The sequence below is a fragment of the Watersipora subatra genome, chromosome 5 (genome assembly GCF_963576615.1).
Source record: "Watersipora subatra chromosome 5, tzWatSuba1.1, whole genome shotgun sequence".
NCBI lineage: Eukaryota > Metazoa > Bryozoa > Gymnolaemata > Cheilostomatida > Watersiporidae > Watersipora > Watersipora subatra.
Genome location: NC_088712.1, coordinates 34,631,987 through 34,653,055, shown reverse-complemented (window position 1 = coordinate 34,653,055; position 21,069 = coordinate 34,631,987). Strand labels below are relative to the sequence as shown.

The following is a 21,069-nucleotide window of genomic DNA, read 5'->3' as shown; positions in this document are numbered from 1 at the left end:
CATTTACCTTGGGGTAAACCGGCGTAGTCAAGGACATTATGTACTTAACAAAATCATGAGTAACATCGTTACTTCGCGTAATTTCCGAATCACGTCGACTCCATCAAATGTAGCCCTACTGAACAACAACACTAACTCGTCAGATGACCAAACCGACCAAACTGATAGTTACATACGTATCATACCAGACGCCGTCGAACCAACAATACCTGATGTCGATGCAGCAAACCCTATACCGCCATTAAAGGGCGAGAAACGCTCTACACGTAAACTTTCATACCTGAATGACTACATATGCTACAAAATCACCACTTCAGACCCCATACCTATACCATCGACGTACGAACAGGCCATCGACTTTCCAGAAGCTACACACTGGAAGAAGGCTATGGCAAGTTGAAATGGACTCTCTCGTAGAGAACGACACGTATGAACTCATATCATTACCTGCAGACCGATCTGACACGAAAGGCAAGTGGGTATACACACTGAAACAAGGGAAGACGAGTGCGAAGTTCAATTCAAAGCCAGATATGTAGCTCGAGGCTTTTCACAAATATATGGCACGGACTACGGCGAAACGTACTCGCCTACAACTCGTTTTACATCTATCCGCACTGTACTACAGTATGCCACAAATATTAAATTACTCCTACACCAAATGGACGTAAAAGGTGCTTATTTAAACGCTCCAATAGATAAGGACATATACGTCGAACAACCACTGGGTTTTATTCAGACAAACGGATACAAAATCCGTTGCTGGATACAAATAAATACATTTAATGTGAGTGTATAATCAACTGACTTAGTAAAGCTTTATCTTTTTTTTGTCTTGTCAGAATTTTCAAGTCAATTATAGCCTTTGAGAATCGTTAGCTCACGTTTCTCGTCTTTTGGTCAAGTCATTTTTTTGTCATTTGACTAGGCAACCGAGTGTGTGCCATTTCCAGCTCTGGTCTCAACTACCAACATCTCACATCTATCACAGGTTCCCCTAATAGAAGCTTGTTGGTTGTGAGCTGACTGAAACAACTGAGCTTACTGTGGTTGACATCCTTTAAATTTGGGTGCCTACAGTGGCTGGGCTGGTGGTTGTTGGCTCTTTTCTTTGTTGAGTAATTCGTCATTTCCTTCCTAATTGGCCATGTGAATTGACTTTTTTCAGATCTTGCAAGTTCTGATCAGAAAATGGGGAAGGGTGCGCAACAGTATAGAGGTCCTGGAAAGCTTTTAACTTTAAAGAATAGGAAAAAATTGACATTCTCCACATGTTAAACTGTGACTCTCTGTTGACCATTTTGAGGCAACTTCTTGTGCATGATAGTTTGACCTTTTGAAACTTGCTGCCTCGTGCAGGAATACATAAAAGGGGTGAATTTCAAAGATATATGTTCTTGGATTCTTTTGACACTGATAATGTAGGCACAGTAGAAACACATACTGGCGAGTTCCCCAGTGCAGCTGTTACCTTTTTCCATATAGCTTTGAAAAAGAAACACCATGTTCTCACATGTTCTGTTCACTTCTTAGCAGATAATTCGTTTACTAATGTGAATTGTGGTAAGGGTTACATGATGACAGCCTGCAGCCCAGTGGGGGCTAGCTTTCTCGGTTTGGTCTTTTTTCTGGTCTGAAAGTCTTGAGTCGGGCAAAGTGCTTTGCTTTTTTCCTCCTTTTTCAGCCAGTCACGGTTTCATGAGTTTCAAGTGCCGCTGTAAGTTTTATTCAAACTTGACTGGCTATTGGTCCTAGTTTTTTGTGCTTAAAGGTATGATGGCAGTCAGTCTGGGCTCACTCCAAAGAATCTGAGTTTTAACAATTTGATACTAATCAAGAGTTGTTTTCTTTCAGAAGCACGAACACTCACCGAGTCAGCAAGGTCCAGGCATTTCTCATCATCTGTCTCATCTGTATCATTGTAATGTTACGTTTTCTTGTGGGTCAGAGCCGTTAAATACTCTAGAGGTGCTATAGGTGACTATAGTAACCAAACTTAACACATTGTTTTTATTACTATCTCTATTATTTACAGCTTGTTAAAAACTATTTTCATGCTTTATTACCACAAGGTGTTTGTATTACAGTAGATAATTACTGTGAGCTTTTATACTATTTTATGCAGTATTTTTGTATTACGATGTCGACACTAAAACAATTTGAAATAATATAATTGTAGGTATTTATCAAATAAACTTGCATTTTAATTGCAGCGAAACATACTTTATTTAACAATTACCTGCTAATTATTACACATGTGCATTTAAACACCTTTACAGTTGTTTTAATTTCCATCCTAATTCATTTAAACAAAACATTTTTTATGAAATGAAATTTAAAAGTTAGCGTTGTTTAAAAAAGTTGAAACCAAATACAATTTTTCATTTTTCCTGTAATTATTTGAACTTCGCAAAACATTTTTCATGCGATTGAAAGTTTGAATGGTAAATATAGTCATATGTTAAATAGAAATAAGGCCCAAAAATATAAATACCTGATCTACTTTTATTACTCAACACCAGACATTCATTTAGTGTATGTAGTCATGCAGTTTCACAGCGTCTCCTGTCAATCATTCTAGCCTCAGCCTGATGATTGACCAGACAGGTGTTTATATAAAGTGTTTATCGCCATTTTGCATCGGAGCTTTGCCCATATTCCCTTTTTGATTTTTCGAAAATATCTGTCTCATTTTGTCATCAAACCGCCCAAAATAGTAAAAAACTACTAATAGCTACTTCTTCTTTCTGCCATCCTTTGCTTCAAACTTTTTGAGTGAGCACTGTTTCAAAAGCAAATATTTGTGAAAACAGCAGATAACTATAACTACAAAAATATCACAGTGTTTAGACTATTTTAGTAATTACAATAATAGAAAATGCCTACTATTTGTGACGTCTCCTGTCAATCATCCTATTAGCAACCTGATGACTGACCAGACAGGTGTTTATATATAGGGTTTATTTTAATTGTGCATCGGAGCTTTGCTCATATTTCCTTTTTGATTTTTTTGCAACTATCAGTCTCATTTTGTCAGCATATTAGAATTATTCACAAAACTATTTACACTAGCATAAATTGCTTACATCATCACTCAATATAAGGCAACCACTGTCACATTAAAATACATTGTTTTGCTCTCTTTAAGCATGGCCGCAGGAGGTAGCTATAGAAACACTCAAAAGCAAGAACAAGAATCAAATACTAACAATGCTATTATTTCCAACATAAGAGGTAATATTCATCATTTAACTTGAACATTTGAAAATAGCCATTTAAAAATATTTTTTTGAAAAGTATTTGCACAATACTAGACTCACCTCATTAAGCCAAGCCCAGTTTGTAAGTACACAGCTGTACAATAAGTTACCATGCAGAAACACCTGGAAAAATAGCTTTGGTAATGGAAGTGTCTAGATAATCATAAACAATTGGAGCTGATGTTGGTCTGTAGGACGTTTACCTTCATGTAAATTGTCAACAACTAAACAGTTAGATCCATATAACATATTTTGAAACTATTAGTACACAGATCAATTTAAACAATTTTTTTACTTACAATGTCGTAGATTGTACCGATTTCCATCTACATATGTTATATGGTATATTTTTTGAGCAAATATCAATGGGAAATATGTTATAGAAGTAGGCATTTTAATTTTTAATAAGATTAAACAGCTAAAAGCCTTTAAAATTATGTTTTGCACCATTTTATTCGTTAAAAATACTAGCAACTATACTAGTGTCTATACTATACTAGCAACTATACTATTGTCGTGACACAAAATTATCTGCAAAAACACTTTCTAATTATTTTTTAGCATTGGTATTTACACTTTAAGTAAACACAGGTTTTAACAATTAAATTTTATGTATTATTATTTGTCGGAGTATTTATTTCTTTTCATGTAGCATAAACAGCAAAATTGTTAGTTAACAACACAGATAACTGTTGTGTTCTATCATTTGAAACTCTCTAGTTTTGCTAAAACTTTTAATGGATCAGATTCCGTTAGTATTTTTTGATGTCATCAAGTCGTTTGCACATGCGCTCGTTCACGAAAAAGCTGCCATATTTGTAGAAAACGGTCGTTTTTCTTTTATTTATTTTTACTTTTTGGTGTTATTTTTGATACTATAATGAAAAACTGCAAACAAAAGCATCGTTTTCAAAAATTTCATTGCAAAAGCTTATGTTTTTAACAATAAAATTGTCTATAAAGATTGACGACAACAATAAAATGACGTCACGAAAAAACGAAGGATTGATTTTTTGAATAAAAGGTATATCTAAGTTAGCTGTGCAGTTTCTGAGTATGTAGATATTGGCAAGTGTAAAAAAGTTTTTGAAAGCCATCTCCTATTTGCTTAGTAGATTATGGCCAAAAACTAGAAGTAATACTTTTACAGAACATGACCTACTTTTTTGGCATATATTTATGAGCAAGAAGGTATCTAAAACTTTCTAGGTGATACATGTAGTTGAAAAACTAAATTTATCAATAACTTTGAGATGGAAATTAATGGTAAAGTGAGAGTGAGAGTATAGAACAACATAAGTCATAAACTGTAGTGTTGGAGTCTGACTTTAAGATCCAACTAATTAGCTACCATCTAAAACTGCTGATAATAGTGGAAGTTAGTCTTTCTAATAAAACAGTAGCAAATCTGAGATATATGTTTCATGCGCAATGATCAATTTTTATTGTTTTTTTCAATTCATTTTCTCATCTGATAGTCTTTTAAGTAATATTTAGGTTTCACAGAATCTATTATCATTATTATTATCATTATACTTTGAGGGAGGGTTATGTGATTCTAGATATATATAATCAGATAAATTACTTCTAAATGAAAGAGCTGTAGCAGTTTTTTAATGGTTTTCCAAATAAGCTTTTGATGAAAAAACTTTCATATTCTCATAAGACCTCAGTTACAGATATAAAGCAAATGTTAATTTGCAGCCTGCTAGTTCGGAGTCAAAATTAGTACTTTTTGTTTTAAAATATCATTCCCTTTCACTGTTACATACAGAGTTAATCAAAGTTTTTTTAAATACACTTTTGAAAAAGAAAACAGCTTTTCAGTTATTGCTGAATATGAATTTACAGATCTGCGATCTGGAGTGCCAAGAACTTGGGACCTAAATAAGGTTTTAAGTGGAGATATATTTCCCTGTGTGGAGCCTAATTCTGTTGAGTTCAGAACCGTTTGGGAGAATTATGTCAGAGGAATGCCCGAAGATCCTATAGCTTACATTCGCAAGCCAATAGTGAGTTCATTAAAGTGTCACAGATAGCTTTTTCCAAAGAGTTTTAATGTAAGCTTATTTAGTGCACATTTCGGAAATATTGAAACAAGACTCACCAGCACTGGAGTTTTGGCCCGTGCAAGACTAAAATGTTGAAAATAATCATGTTTATTAGTGAAAAACAGCTTTGCCAATAATTACATACAGATATAATCTAAAAGTATACAAAACTTAAATTAAATTGACATTTGTTTTTAAAAATATGTTATTTTCTAACAAACATCTTAAGAGTAGAAATTCCAAGCAAAAGCTATTTTAAACAAATACTTGTAATTACATGTAGTTCCGCGTCACTTTTCATATCTTTTATGTTCAGCTTGTTATCCAGAAAAACACAACATCATTTCCTCTCAAGACTTCCTGTCTTAACCAACCTTTGGGGTTGTCGACTTGGTGATTTTCATCACAGTTGTTAAGGTTTTAACCAGTAGCTACTTCGCCTCACTACTCACTAATAAGACCATATTTTTTCTATTGATTCGGCCTGAAGTTGTTTGAAGTTCAGTTCTTGGTGCCCTTAGTAAACTAAGTTTATAATCAGGTCAGTGTGAATTGATCTTTTTGGAATCTAAGCACTCGATTATAGTACCCAATGTTGTGTGACTTTAAAAAACTAAGTGGCCGTCGCTTCGCGTAATATATTTATGCAATATATATTATAGCGGTACAAAATAATACATGTGTGAATGTTTCTTAGGGGCTGTTACCACATTTTCAAAATAGCTAAGTCTTCTCTGCTAAAGAATTCTACATAAAATTCATCTAATGCCATACTTCATGTGGGTTGCTTTTCTGGTCGGCAGCTTCTTGTCAGCAGTGTTACCAATCAACTTGCCAGCAATGGCCTTGGTTGGGTAAATGGAAACAACTGAGTCATTTGTGATTTTGGTGCTCACGCTGACAGGCAAGCAATCATATGTTTTGCCTGCCATCTCCATTCTGACATTTTTAATATTTTGCATGCCGTGCAACTATACATATGCTTGCCTCTCATGTATGTTGTACTGCCAGGCCAGCACCACATTACCATAGGTGGAGACAGCCTGCTATATTTTCTACTCTAGACGATTGCCAAGGCATTTGTCTTCAGATGACAAACTCCCTCAAGGTAAGTTTCCACACTGCCCACAAGCAACGATTAATTTTGAGCAGCCACTCAAGCTTTCAAAAAGGCCTGATGTTTCTACTGCTCTGCTTATCACATATAGTCCTAAAGATCTGGCTACCCAGCTATAATACTGCAAGTGTTTTTGAGTTGCTGCCGGAAGTTTCAAATACAGCGGTTGTAAGTTTATGGCAAGGTACCTGTTATCGTGCCAGTTCCAATCTTTTCGTATTCAGAGTTGTTACCTGAATAATGCTTAAGGACACAAATTGACCTTGGTCATCCACTGATAACTTTATCTATGTCATTTTGAGGAAGTTGCTGGACGTAATTTCTTGGCTGTCTTCTGGGTGGTCTTGCAAGATCTCAATGAAGCTTTTGTTTTCTTCCAGAGGATGTCTCAGTAACCGTCTGGTTCCTTTGACTAAGCTGTAGTTGAGCTGACCTTGCGTACATTAATTATATGAAAGAGCTATGTGACCAGTCTTCGGAAGTTGGCAGTTAAGACTCATCAGTAATATTATGTCTCTGACTAGCCTCGTATTTCAAAACTTAGTTAAACTTGGTCAATGTTCTTCGCAACTTCGCAAGCTAATAAAAGGCACTTTGTCTACACAGCCAATAGAGAAGTGTAGTTCTCTCAAAGCAGAAGTACTCTTGGTCATAGAAGTATTGTTTAAAGTGCGGCTCATTTGACAACCTCCACATTGACTGGTGCTTCAAAAGAAGGAGGAGTTCAAGCAACAGTCATGTAACCTCCTAAAAAAAGTCATTTAGTTGGTGAAAACAGTATAGAGTTTACTATCAGTGTTGGTCCAGAGAAAGAGGGGAGTAGCTTTTTGATATTAATGACTAGTGCCTACAAATGATATTACCCACTCACTTATCTGGATGAATGACAACTTACATGTAGATGTTTCTTTCTGGCAGCCATACTTTATCAGACTCAAATGCTGAAGGTGGTCATAAATAAAAAAGTTTAGAATCAATCATTTCTTTAGTCACTTTGTTCTATGAAAAAGGTGAGTGCTGTTGTTAGACTTGACTTGCTTCAGCAGAGTTCAGCAACTCATGGGGAGGACTCCTGTAAAGTTTGTTCTGATGGTTTCTTCTAAAATATCTAAACGATACCAATTTGATTGCACAAAAGTAGGAATTTAACTACACTTTATTCAGTGAAATGTACTCTAGAATGTATCAAAAGTGTGTAGCAATGAAACTAAATTGATATAAATGCAAGTTTCTCTAATGCAGAGTTCAAAATCAGCAGCAAAATTGAATTTTGACTGACCTAGCTAAATTAAATGTAGAGAAAGTGTCGCTGGCTTTCCAGGTAATCAAAGACTCGCAAGGATTGTAGAACACTATTAGCTACTGTTGACAATAGACCCCGTCCTCTGTGCCTCACTGACTTGACCCTTACACAATTGGATGGTAAAAATTGAGTCATATTGATAGATCAAAGGAAGAACCACTGACCTTCGGGCATCTTAAAAGTAACTTCACGACTACACCTTTCCTAGGTTACAGAAACCTCCAAGTTTAGTACATTCTATACACAAATGCAAGAGAACATGGTCTCGGTTGGTAGTGTTCTAGTTGCAAGAAGAGGAAAAGAAGTGATCACATACTCCAGCAACACATGTTTACATCTGAAGGAAATTTACTGCATATCAAATATTAATTCTCATCACCAATTATTATTAAAGTCATTAAAGAACTCATGCCAAATCTGAATGGGAATGAACTTCACGAAAAAAAGAAAAATTTACGCAAGTCATTCAATGGATAGAGAATCCAGTCAGCTTATGATACACTTTAGAACACTAGACTGGCCAAAAGCGTTGAAATGCATAAGAGTATGTGTGAAGTCGTACAAAAAAATCATCAGTGCCAATTAATTAAACTAAGAAACAGAGGGTCCACACAGAGAGAGTTATCAGAAAGCAACAAGGCAGGACATAAACACACAGACATGGCAACGCAATTAGTGAGCAGCTATCCAGAAGTGTCTAGCAGCTTGAAAGTAGCGGGTTTAGTCTCAAGTTCTAGTTACTTGCTCGGATTTGACTCCTATTTTAAAAATGTAAAAATAATAAATATAAATAAATAAATATAAAATGCAGATAAATATAAATAAATATGCAGATTTATAGCATGTTATTTTAAAGGTTGACTTGCAACAAAATTCACATTACAGTTATTTGGTATCATAAGATTCACCATGTCTTACTCTGTTGTGTTGTAGGTGCAAAATATATGGAAATGTAATTACAAACTTTTAAAAGCCCAAAAATGAACAGTTAATCGCAGCCACACGAGACCGCCGTAGTTTGGATTCGCTTTCCAAAACGGCTCAAATGGGACGTGGTTGTTACAGAATGGTTTCTGTTTACACTTTCATGCAACCTCATTGCTCGAAATATTTTCACAAATATACTTCACGCATTCAATAACACCATGTCTATTGTTTTTACGCGTCTGTTTTATCGTCATTGCAATGCTGTCACTTTTAGCACTGATATCTTATAACTTACCGTAAAAAATCGTTCAACTTTTCAACCTTAGCTCGAAGGAGTATATATCATTGTCTGATAATCATGACGAGCCTGTTGGTTACCTGTGATAATCGAAAAGAGCTCCAGAAATTATTTTCAAAGTATTGGGTCACGTGATCAGATTACGACTTGAATAATAATAAAAATACGACTTGATTACGATTGAATAATGCCGAAAGAAAACTGTAAAGTAGCGAGCATCTATATTTGATACGGGGTCTTCGGTAAAACGTTAAGTGTTTGTCATAAACTAGTGCTACGGTAAGTTTTATATTGAGCTTTTTATTAGCCTTTCAATTCATGTGAAAACATTCGTGACAAGACGATAACCAAACTGGAATGACTACGTCAGATAAATAAACAGATTCCAATCTATGGCGGCTTTTCGTTTTTGAGCTTTTAAGAGCTGGTAATCACATTTCCACGTATTTGACACCTACAACACAACAGAGTGAGACATGGTGAATCTTTTGATACCAAATAACTGTAATGTGAATTTTGTTGCAAGTCAACCTTAAAGGATGTAAAAATAATGCTGGAATACTCTAGGAAGTACCCTAATTGAATCCGCAATAGTTTTTGCTACAACACAAACCTGAACCAGGTGATGATCAAAAACGTTAGCTAAAACAGCGAAATTGCTCAGCTAGAGGTTGCGAATAAATGAAAAGAACATAAAGAAAGTAACTTGTGCAATCAAACAAATAGAGCAGGACACAAGGAGCTAGAAGTTTACTAGAACATAGAAGTACCTTTGGTGATCCAACCAGATTAACTATAAGTAGCACTGGTCGGTTGTGTGTATAGGGACAATAGGCTTGCAAGACTTTAAAATATGGCAAAAACTCCTTTAGCCTATGCTTTCTATTTGAAAAAATGGCAAACCGTCTCAGACCGGCTTGGTACTAGGCCAGGCTGACAGCAAGCGTTAGACGGCTAGTAAAGAGCTATGCAAAACCCCATGTTGCGGCATGCAGCTAAACCAAGATGGCCATCATAGAGCAAAAATTGTATCCTGATCACTACTGGCAAAAATTAGTCAAAAACTCAATCAACATACTCGCTACCATTTCAGCAGGTATTGAATGGGCTAGCTTACCTATCGCTTTATCCGATAGCTTGATGCCCCAGCCCTGCCGGTTATTGCAAAACCAATGATGGCCAACACATTAGAGAAAATGATGCTTTGCTGCTTAGAGCTGCCCAACTAACTTACAACTGATCAAAGTTAGCTAATTCCCAAACTCCTCCAGATCTGACAATTGAAAAAGACAGATAATAACCAAAATCAAAACAAAACCAAAGGTGAGTCTCCCAGTCATCGGTGGTAAAAACCATCAATGACTAGGATACTCACTTCGAACGCTGTTGCTATTCAGATAACAAGATGAGTGTATCTAATCTTTTTTTTAGCTCATAAGAGCATACCCAGGTTCACCACACCCAACAACTGGAGAAACCGCAAACATGCTTATGCTAGGCTAATGCTGCGAGACTAGTTGAAGTGTTTCGTTTTCACCAAGTTCTTACGGGCTCAAGGACATGTTATCTAGTTGCAGGAAAAATGGAACGGCGTATAAAGATTGCACATTTATCGCTTTGACATGTGCATAAATCTGGCAAAAAATGGTAAAGAAGTCACCACTGTACCTGCCTCTTGTGATTGGTTTGGCTACCCAACAAACTTTGAAAAAAGCGAGAACTGCCTAAAACTTTTGATTATATGTTGATTAACGTTGATTATACTTACATACATGAGCTTTCACAAGCAGCACAGCCAATTTTTGATGCACAGTGTAAAGTTGTGGAAACTCTACCATGCCTGTTTGGAAAGGTTAAACTAGGTACCGCCTATCTTAAAATTTAAAAAAGGATATAAAAGGGGGCTTGGCTACCTCATCAGGAAAAAGCAGCAAAGAAAATGGGAGCAGCATGAAAGGTTACTCAAGTGGTGGTATTCACCAAGCTGTCTGATGGAGATCACAAAGAAGAAAAATAAGCTAGTAGGCTGTTGTCTTATTCAACCATGGAAGTGACCAGCTCATCATAGTTCTAGCTGAGCCAGTACGGCGTAACCCAAAATTGGCCAAAGCTACAAAAAGGTCGGCTTGGTACAGAGAGTGGGCCTGTAACTCGCTCAACAACGGTAAATTATGGCAGAGTGATACGCTACAGGTTCTATAATGATAAGGCTGTTCAAATTTAATTAAAACTACACTTGCCTGTTATCTGTGATTTGGACCGACCCAGCCCAGAATAACATCGAGCTTCCTCAGTTGATATGGGCAGCCTTAACAAAGGTACAAAGACTAGAGGATACCTAAGCGCAACTTTTCTCGTCTTTAGAGATGACCACAGAAATACGGAGGCAATTTGTTTGCCTCTTAGCCCAGAAATTAGAAAAAATGGATGCCATCCTGGATCACAAGAAAAACTATCTGGCATTTGTCACTTTGCCGTGAGTAACAAAAGAAGCAGGCCACATTTAATACTGCATTTGCTTTATTTGCTTGTTCTTGAAGATTGAGGCATCTCACTGAAGCTAAGGAACCTGCAACAGCCGGGCAAGTGCTGAGCTAAAATATAGGAGCGAACTGACTACCTGACAGACCTGATTGAGTTTGACTAGTTTTTAGCCAAGCAAGGTTGGGACCCTCAAACTGAATTAAGTTCTCCCACATCAAACTTAGTGAAATAGAATCAATTCAGACTAGACAATAGCATAGAGTTTAGGCAGAGTTGGTCTAAACATAAAAGAGACTGCCTACACACAGGCAACAGACAAACAATCAGACAACACTAGCTAACTTGGCAAGGCGATTGGTTGACTTGCCCAAAAACTCAGCTAGTTCGACCCGGAAAACCAGCGAATTGAGTTCCATGACCATGTTCACCAAAAAAAATCCTTTAAAAAATTCAGACTTTGAAAAACTTGCTAAATTGGTTAGAACTAGCCTCTTAGCTAGTCATTAAAAGAAAAAAAAAGATAGAAGACCAGACAGCTAATTCAAAATGCCAGACACAAAAGGATACTGCCGAAATGGTACACCGCATCGCTGTTCATGATTCACCCGAAATTGTCAACAAAAATGAGGGCAACAGGCTGTCCACTTTTTTAGTATGGAGTGCATTCACACAGGTTTTGGCAACAGCTGACTCTAGCACTGAAGTTTGAGTTGTGGAATTGAGTTTCCAAAAAAATAGTGTGTGTTTGAAGCTGGCTAGTCATGAGTTGGACTAATCTTTTGGACCAGCTCAGGTTGCCTTGACAAGAACTGAAAAGACCAAACCACGAGAATAAACCATAAAGTTTCAAACCAAAAAGTATAATAAAAAGAACGAAAATAAGAGAAAGACAAGCATTATTCCGTGTTGCTTATATTTGTATGGCTATTATTCATGGTAGCAAAATATGCATATGCTGAACTGGAATTTTTTTGTTGTTGATCAAGTTTTGATTTGTTAACTGGTAAAGAAGTATTTTTAAAGACGAACAAAATCAAAACTAAAGTAAAATAAATAAATTTATTTAATAATCTGCACTAGTAAGATCTCTTCACACACATATTTGTAATAGCAGTTGTAGCGGTTAGCTGAAGTATGAAAAAGTATGATTGTACAACTCTTCGCCATGCCTCTAAAATACTTTTGACCACCTACCTTGGTCAAAGAAACTAAAAACTAGAAACTTATGATAGATGGAAAAATGACCTTATAAGATATGAGTTTACTTGTTTCTATTTATGTAATATTTTTAAACAATGCCACAAATGCAGTGTAAATAAAACGAGTCTTGTGAGAAAATTTAAAAAAGTTGACTGAATTATTGATATTTTGGTTTTCCCTTTATATATAGGCTGTCATTTAATATTAGAAAACGGTTTTATTAGATAATCAGAGTACAAAACAGACAGTTATGGCTACAATATGTCGCTCAGAGAAGAAAGGTGAGAAGAGATTGTCAAGCAATTCTAGGAGGAGATGGTGGGGAAATAGAAAAAACACTATACCATGGATGCTTTGAAGACGTAGTTAGCAAGATTTGCTCCACTCGATTCAACCGCTCGTTTGCTGGTGTTCAAAATGGTAAGATTATATGCTTCCTATATGTTAATTCTTTAAATTATCAGCAATATTGTTTGGAATCGCGCTACTAAGTTAAACCGCACACAAAAAAAAACAAAAAAGATTTGGAAATATAGTAAAATACTGATTGTGCTTTGGAATTTAATGGCACAATTATAGAAACTTTCAAACCAGGCTTTACTCATCAATTATCTTCATCCTAAAAAGGCATGGTCATTAAATTTATGCTTGGTAAAAGGTTTTTCAGAATGATTGTTTTTGGCTATTCTTTCAGTTCTCTTTTCCAGTTGCAAACTACAACAAGTGATCAGTAAAACTTTAAAACTGTATTTTATAGCCATGCTAATAATTATGTCAGCAACCTAATACGTAGTCATCTAAAATAGGAAGATGGCCTTTTTAAAATTGTGTTTCTATTTTTAGTCACAAGCATAAACGTGTTTAAAATCTCATTTCTAACCCTTTTCAAAATTTCGCAACATTTTTAATTATTTAAAAAACATTTTCTGGTTTTCAAAATATATTAAAAATCAAACAAATTGTTGGCAGTTCAGCACCGAATGGCAAGCTTAGCACCAAGCGGTAAGCTTGGTGCTAACTACCCCCAAGAGGAACTTTTTGGCCCTCATATCCATGAACTTCTGTCTTCCATCCCTAACTAGCTGGACTGGCTGATATTTTTAAACTTTGCTGATTATGGCTAAAAAGGGGTTCACAGCTTCATGGAGAAGCCCAAAGCCAACTTTGAATTTTAAAGAAAATAGACCTAATCGAAATGGTCTTCACGGTATATTATGACTCTGCATTGGCCATCTTTCTGCACCCCTTTTGCAGGATAACCAGATCTTTTTGACACACTCTGTCACATGCTGCCATATGCAAATGGTAAATGGTTTGTTTTCAGCTCTTCTTAATGCTAGTCACGTAACCACAGAAGATACACGTGTCAGTGTTGTGCTTTCATATCTGGGCACTTTTAGTGCAACTACTACCTTGCTCTGCGAGTCTTGGAAAATTAAATACTCTGTTTTCATCGCGGTATTTTTAGCAGCTGATTCATCTACTCATGGGAAGTGTGGTAATAGTAAATTGATGGCAGCCTGTCATCCAGCGATGGCTGGCTTCTCTATTTTTGTGTTCTTGCTGACGAGAGAGACATGACAACCAGTGTGGGCTAACTCAAGCTAATGCTTGAGTTAGCCCACACTGTATTTTTCCTTTGCTATTGATGAAAGTACTGACGTGGCAAATATAGCCCAACTTGCAGTTTTTGTACGTGGAGTTGATGCCGATTTCAATATGACAGAAGATATGCTTGGTCTTCAAGCAATGAAAGACACTACTACCGGAGAGGATATTTTCCAAGAACTGAAAATATTAATGGCTAAATTTAATCTTCATTTTGATAAACTTCATGGTATATCAACAGATGGTGCACCAGCAATGGTTGGTAGTAAAGTTGGCTTAACTTCTAAAATTAAGACGGAGTTAACTTCTATGAACACAGACACAAATGATTTTTATGTGTTTCACTGCATAATTCACCAAGAGAATTTGTGGTCCAAGTTTCTCAAATTTGAGCACGCCATGTCTAAAGTAGTTTCGAGTATCAATTTTATAAAATCTCAAGCATTAAACCACCGCCAGTTTAAAGAATTCCTTGAAGATATCGAGGCAGAACATGGAGATCTGGTTTACTACTGTAATTCAAAACTGCAAGGAAAGGACCAATTTATGTTGACGACTGTTCATCAGTTGTACAGTCATATTAGGACATTTCAAAACAAAATTCAACTGTGGGAAAAACAGCTGAGAAGTGGTAATACTTTCCATTTTCCTACATTGGCAAATCATTGCAAAGCAGACTGTACTTCCTACGCCGTTGAGCTTGTATTAATTCACAAAGAATTCATTAGTAGATTTCAAGATTTCAAATCACAAGAAGCTAATCTACGTATTTTCTCTTCACCATTTGATGTCAATGTTGAAGAGGCTTCCGAAGAATTGCGGATGGAATTGATTGAACTCCAAGGAAATGAAGACTTAAGACGAGGAATGAGAGATTATTCGTTACTGGAATTTCATAAAAATCTATGTAAAGAAGCTTTCCCCAGGATCACAGACTTTGCAAGAAAGAAAATTTCACTATTTTGGAGTACTTACGTATGTGAGCAGCTGTTTACGAAAATGAAACACGCAAAATCAAACACAAAAACAAGGCTGACAGATAATCACCTTGAAAATAACCTTAGAGTAGCCGCCTCCAGCATTTCACCAAACATTGAGGCACTGGTGAAGAAATACCAAGCCCAAATTTCCCATTAGAATAATGTTTTGTTACAATTTTTCCCACTCGTAATTACAAGATTAATAAACTATGTGATTCAATATTTTTTTCTCATTTGTAATTATAAGATTAATAAACTGTGTTTCCATAAATTGTTTTTAATAAATATTTTTAACTTTTACAATTTTTGTTTCCTTACCCTTTCTATGTAAAGTATTAGACAAATGAATAAAAAAATCAGTAGTTTAATATATGTTTATCTGCATAGTATATATGAAATTATAAGTATATATGTATACATATATTGCAAGTCTATAATTAGGATTCCTGGCCCATGGCCAGTCTTAGAAAACATAATCTGGCCCACATGTGCACAAAGGTTGCCCATGCATGCTCTAAAGGCTCCAGCCGGCTCAGAACTTTATCTCAAGAATTGTTGAGCTCACCTTGCTTAGCTTGCATCCCTGGATGACTTCTCTTTTTTGGGCATATGATTTTTAAAGTGGTTCTCTTTGTCAAATTATTTTTCTTCCAATGGATTATCATCATCAAAGAATTTTGAAAGGGCTTGCATTTGGACGAGTGCATTGGTTGATTCAAGATTGACTTGACTGTTGCTCTAGATGTTGGTCAAATATATGTTGTGTGTTACCATTTACCGATGTCAGTTTAATAGTGGCCATAACTCTACTTTTATATGTCAAAAAACTTCCTTAGACATTCTATTTCCATAACAGATTGAGGATCTTGAAATAGCTCGTATAGAAAATCTTGCTCATGTCGGTTTTATGTAAAAATGTGTCACTTTGATTTGCTGTTCAAGGTGTGAACGTCTTTTCCTTTAGATTTAAATCTTTTACTAATTTATGTGTACATACATGAACATGTATTTAGTTTTCGACCTACCGCCAGCCATTTTGCTAATTATAAACTATGTAGCATTTTACTTTTGGATCTTTTTTAAGTTCATGCTTTGTCTAAAGCTTTTTTGTTGCAAATATCATGTTTGTGACATGTTAACAAATATAATTGAGCAAAAAATTAATATAGCTATATATTATGCCTTTATGAAGCTATGTAAAGTTATTATTGCTACAAAGCTTTTATTAACTGAATATTTATTCAAGTCTAACTCTGAATTGACTACATGTATAATAATGTTATCAACTAATACAATTTTGTTTTTAACATGGGTTGTGAGGGTGAAAACCATATTACAACTAAAAGATTTGAGAATTAGAAAAGAAAATATACATGTAGATTTGTAATTTGCTGATCAAAGATTACATGCATTAATTGCTTCACACAAAAACCTGACTTAAAAAATATTTGAACGTCTCTATTAATGGCAGACCATAGCAGTACCATAGCAATACCGAATATTGTCAGATGTTGTCACGAATCAATCCCACATATAAAACAATAAACTTCCAAAAAGAGCGTCCAAGGCAGTCGGTCATTTATTTAGCATCAACTCACATAGAACTGTAAAAGAGTTAAGGCCAAGCTATGTTTTGTGTTCGCAACACAAATTAGTGCTTTGTACTTCTCAGCTGCATTGTCTTGCTTGGGTTTCAAATGGGTGCGTGGTTTTATCGGCCTTACTTTCAGGATAGTTTTGGTAGCGAGGCTCAGCGTGTTGGGGTTGATCATACAGCTCAGCCTTTTTTAGTGTTGAGAGTTTTTTACAATTTTCGTTACGCTGTTGTAACTTTAAGCGGTTTCTTGGTTCAGCCAAGAAATCACATGTTGCCAGATATACAGTCTGATAATTGCTGACCGAGTTAAACCTTTTCAGTTTACGGTGGTGTGTTTTTATAAAGGTCTTATCTTCGTTTTTTGGTGAAGGGATTTTGCCCGATTATCTTTGACAAGCATGGAAAAACTTCAACTCAACATAGCTTTGTATCAATAACTACCCTTTCCTATCCGCAAAATATACCAACATTAAATTATTACAATTTTTATAGATTATCATCTTTCCATCAACTTTATCAAAGAGCTCAAATTTATTTTAGCTGGTTTTGTTGACATCTTGTTCTGACTCATCAAAATGAGTTATTTCACCATTGCTCTGATCATCAGCATTGAAGACGCTGAAGCGCAACTGCTCTTCACGCGTTTTTTCTCTGCTGCCACTTTAAACCCAGATACATAGTAATCTGAGTTTAAAGTGACTCAACAGGCTTCTGACTGCAATGAGGCAGTCAGAAGCCCATCGAGTCAGAGTGGCAGAACATGTTGTTTTTGTTGGGGTTTGGCAGACAACATGACGCAAGATTCACAAGAAGGTCTGTCTAAACTGTATCAACACACTGAGCGTAGTTTGTGCTTTTTTAAGATAGCTTATGTCGCCTACTGCATTTTCTTTGTACCAATTAGAAAGGAGCGTTGAATTATTTTGTATCCTAGCACCAGTGCAGTAGAAAACTTTGAAATGGTCTGTGCATTCCGCGTTTGTGTCTGCACACCAAGCATGTTTGTAAGCCATCAGTCAAGCCTGAGTTTCTCAAGAAGGATAGGGCTCAATTTTTTTCAAAACCAGGTCTTCTTCCTTTTCACAGAGTCACAGAATATGACCAATTGTTTAGTTGGTCTCCACCACATATACGTTTATTCAATTTTGCTAGTCATATGTTTGTGTTACTACAATTTACTTTGTTTTGTTAACCCTTTACCCACTAAACCTGACTGTTGTGATAAGAGCATGGTATAAGTTTACTGGTCTCAAAAAATCATGACAGAATTCAGTCTTTTACAGACCTTGTTGAAATAATTTTATTTGTTCAAAAAATAGCATTATAACTTATAACTATTATTTTGAGCAATTATTATATGCTTTGTACTATCATTTTGAGGCTATAGATAATGCCTCCTACGCATGTGCAAATAGCACAAATAACAAAAATTTGAACTTTCGTTATAGAAAGCTATTCATCATAAATGCATGTGTTTGTTTGAGCTCTGCAAAAAAATTTGTTTAGAAGAAGACATTGACTGATTTGGAGGTAAAGAAAAAATTTTCAGGTCAAAACCATGTGGGGACGATTGGAAGTGAAAACACAAGATCACCGGACTGAATTGAATTGAGATAGTGCGAGTGAAACGTCTGGCGTTGAACCAGAGAATAATGACGTATTTCAAAGAGGAGCTGATTTAAAACTTGCATTTTGATGACAGCTTGGTAGGATTATAAGTTTGAATTCCTATATGGGTAAGTGTGTTTTATTATTTGAAGCTTTTTTATAACATTGGTCATTATAAATGTTGTGTTTAACGAAATGAATAGATGTGGCCTCCAAAAACATTGCGATGCTTGGGAGCCTGCTGATGATAAAGATATTTGGCAGGTTATTAGTTTAGTTTTGTATATGGGTATTCTCAAAAAAACCTACTCTGTTGTCTTACTGGTCCACAATCCTTTATTGTCTACACCAATTTTTAATGAAATGATCTCAAGTAGCAGGTTTACTTTTTACTTTGTATTTTACTGAAAATTTTGAACACCCTGCTAGTAGTAAATTGTTCAAGCTAGGAACTATATTTGTCATGCTATGCTACCGGTTATCTTCTGTTTTGCTCCCTAGTAATTTTATATTTACAGATAAAAGCTTACTGGGTTGGAAAGCCCAGCCCTGCTTCAGGATGGATTTAGAATGAATTTATTTGCTCTTTACGATGCTGTCTCTGGTTATATGCAAAGGTTGACTCTATTAATTGGTGATGAGCAAGAACAAGCTGGAGGCATTGGCAGAGAAGTCACCCACAACACTTGCAAATTTGTATTTTAGTTTCTTCAAATGCATCATTGCTTTGTATTGCTAGCTTCTGTACATCCAATTGCCGAATAATGTTATTATTTAATATTGGTTGTGCATTGGTATTCTCACTACCCTTTACAGGGCACTCGCTTAATCAAAGAGTTCAGTTGTCTCAGTTTTTTCAATCTAGCAGTCCATGATTTGATGTTTCTGCTCCTAATAAATGTTGCTTCCTGTCTTTTGCTGCTTCACCAAATGTGCGAATACAGGCTCACAACTCCATTATTTTTGTACATCACCAATTAAATTTTGCTGCAGCACACATGAGTCTTTATGAGTTTATATGCAATTGTTACAAAAATATATAGTTTCAATAAATGCATAAAAACTGACAGCAAAAATTCGTAATTGTGAATATATAGATCACAGGTTTTAAAGTCTCTGCATGCTGCCTGGAGGAAAAAATCTCAGTTTGCTAAAATATTTCTCAGCTTTCAGATGCATATTCATTTGCAGCTTCACGCCAATTTCCATGAAGGTTATAACAGAGTTTGAGCAGCCATGTTAGCATGTCAGCATGTCAGCATGCATTATTAATAAGTTTCAATAATCTAACTACTAATGAAGTTTTATGAAAAGTCTTAAAATTGTTGTTAGTAATTTGACAGCTGCTTCAAATTCAGTACATGTATTGTTCCCGGCGAGCTCATGAAAGGTTATAAAACAATTGGGCAGAGGGGGACTTTAATGTAAAGTAAGTTTATGTAGTGATTTGAGTTAGCGTTAAATTGTGTTAACTTACATAATACAAAATGTTTGAAATTTGAGCCTCATTCTCGTAACGCCATTATCTATGTAAATATTTATATCTTCAGTACAGATTACTTGTTCTGCAGGAGCTGCATATGGATTAGGGACATACTTCACTAATTCGTCTCATATGGCAAGCGGATATGGAAAAGTGTCTAAAAGAGCTGGGGACAGAGTTTGTGTCATACAAGCAAAAGTATTGACTGGCTTGATGTTTGGAGGTCTCCATCCACCTACTGTTAGGGCGCTAAAATCTATGAACAAACACAGCACAGTGAACATCCCTGCAAAACCTAGTGTTTTTGTGACATTCCATGACGCATCTGCCTACCCTGAGTATGTTATAGACTATATCAAATGAATGTATAAGTTTAGAACATGCTGGTAAACATTAGGAACTTTTCTTTTCAATATAAACGTCTGATTATAAATAATAAACACAAAATTTATTAAATCTAAAAATTATTGTTCACATTTTGTCTAGATACATTAACAAAAACAGATACCAGGAGGGATTGAAGCTTAAACCACAAAATATATTCACAACGCTGCATTGAACAAAAACTTTAAGTGCCATGAATGACAACCAAGAAAGCCACTCAACATATACTTATATACATGCAGATTAAATACTTTAAGTTGATATAACCCACCAAAAAAATAACAGCCGAGTCTAATACTACAAATATGACAAAAATAATAAAAAAATGTTTGAAATTTCATTATCACATAATATAATACATGTATATAAATTTAGATCAGGTTGGAGAAAGATTTTCTGATGTTTTTCTCTGATGAGAATAAACTAGTGCATGCTAACAGCTAAACAGTCATTATACTGTATTATATATATTTATATATATAATAATATATATATATGTATTTATTTATATATACATATATATAAATAAATACATATATATATAATATTATATTTATTTATATATATTTATACATATAAATAAATACATATATACATGTATATATAATAATACATTTATTTATATATAAATAAATATATATAATATTATATTTATATATATATATAAATACATATATATAATATTATATTTATTTATATATATATTTATTTATATATACATATATATAAATCTCTGCATTTGTTGTTTGTGTACCCAGTTATCGCAATA

At 35.2% G+C, this 21,069-nt stretch overlaps 1 protein-coding gene across 3 annotated transcripts in view; it reads left to right on the top strand.

Moving 5' to 3' along the window:
* The window catches only part of LOC137396272 (protein mono-ADP-ribosyltransferase PARP12-like), a 33,848-nt gene extending 13,517 nt beyond the window's left edge, over nucleotides 1-20,331 (top strand). For all 3 annotated transcript variants that reach the window (XR_010978517.1, XR_010978515.1, XM_068082466.1), the window contains 4 exons: nucleotides 3,149-3,234; nucleotides 5,112-5,272; nucleotides 12,865-13,060; nucleotides 20,005-20,331. Coding sequence is in view for 1 of the 3 variants with exons in the window: in XM_068082466.1 (XP_067938567.1) it covers nucleotides 3,149-3,234; nucleotides 5,112-5,272; nucleotides 12,865-13,060; nucleotides 20,005-20,279 (718 nt within the window). In the remaining 2 variants the exon portion in view is untranslated. The remainder of the gene's footprint in view (nucleotides 1-3,148; nucleotides 3,235-5,111; nucleotides 5,273-12,864; nucleotides 13,061-20,004) is intronic.
* Nucleotides 20,332-21,069: the final 738 nt, after the last annotated feature.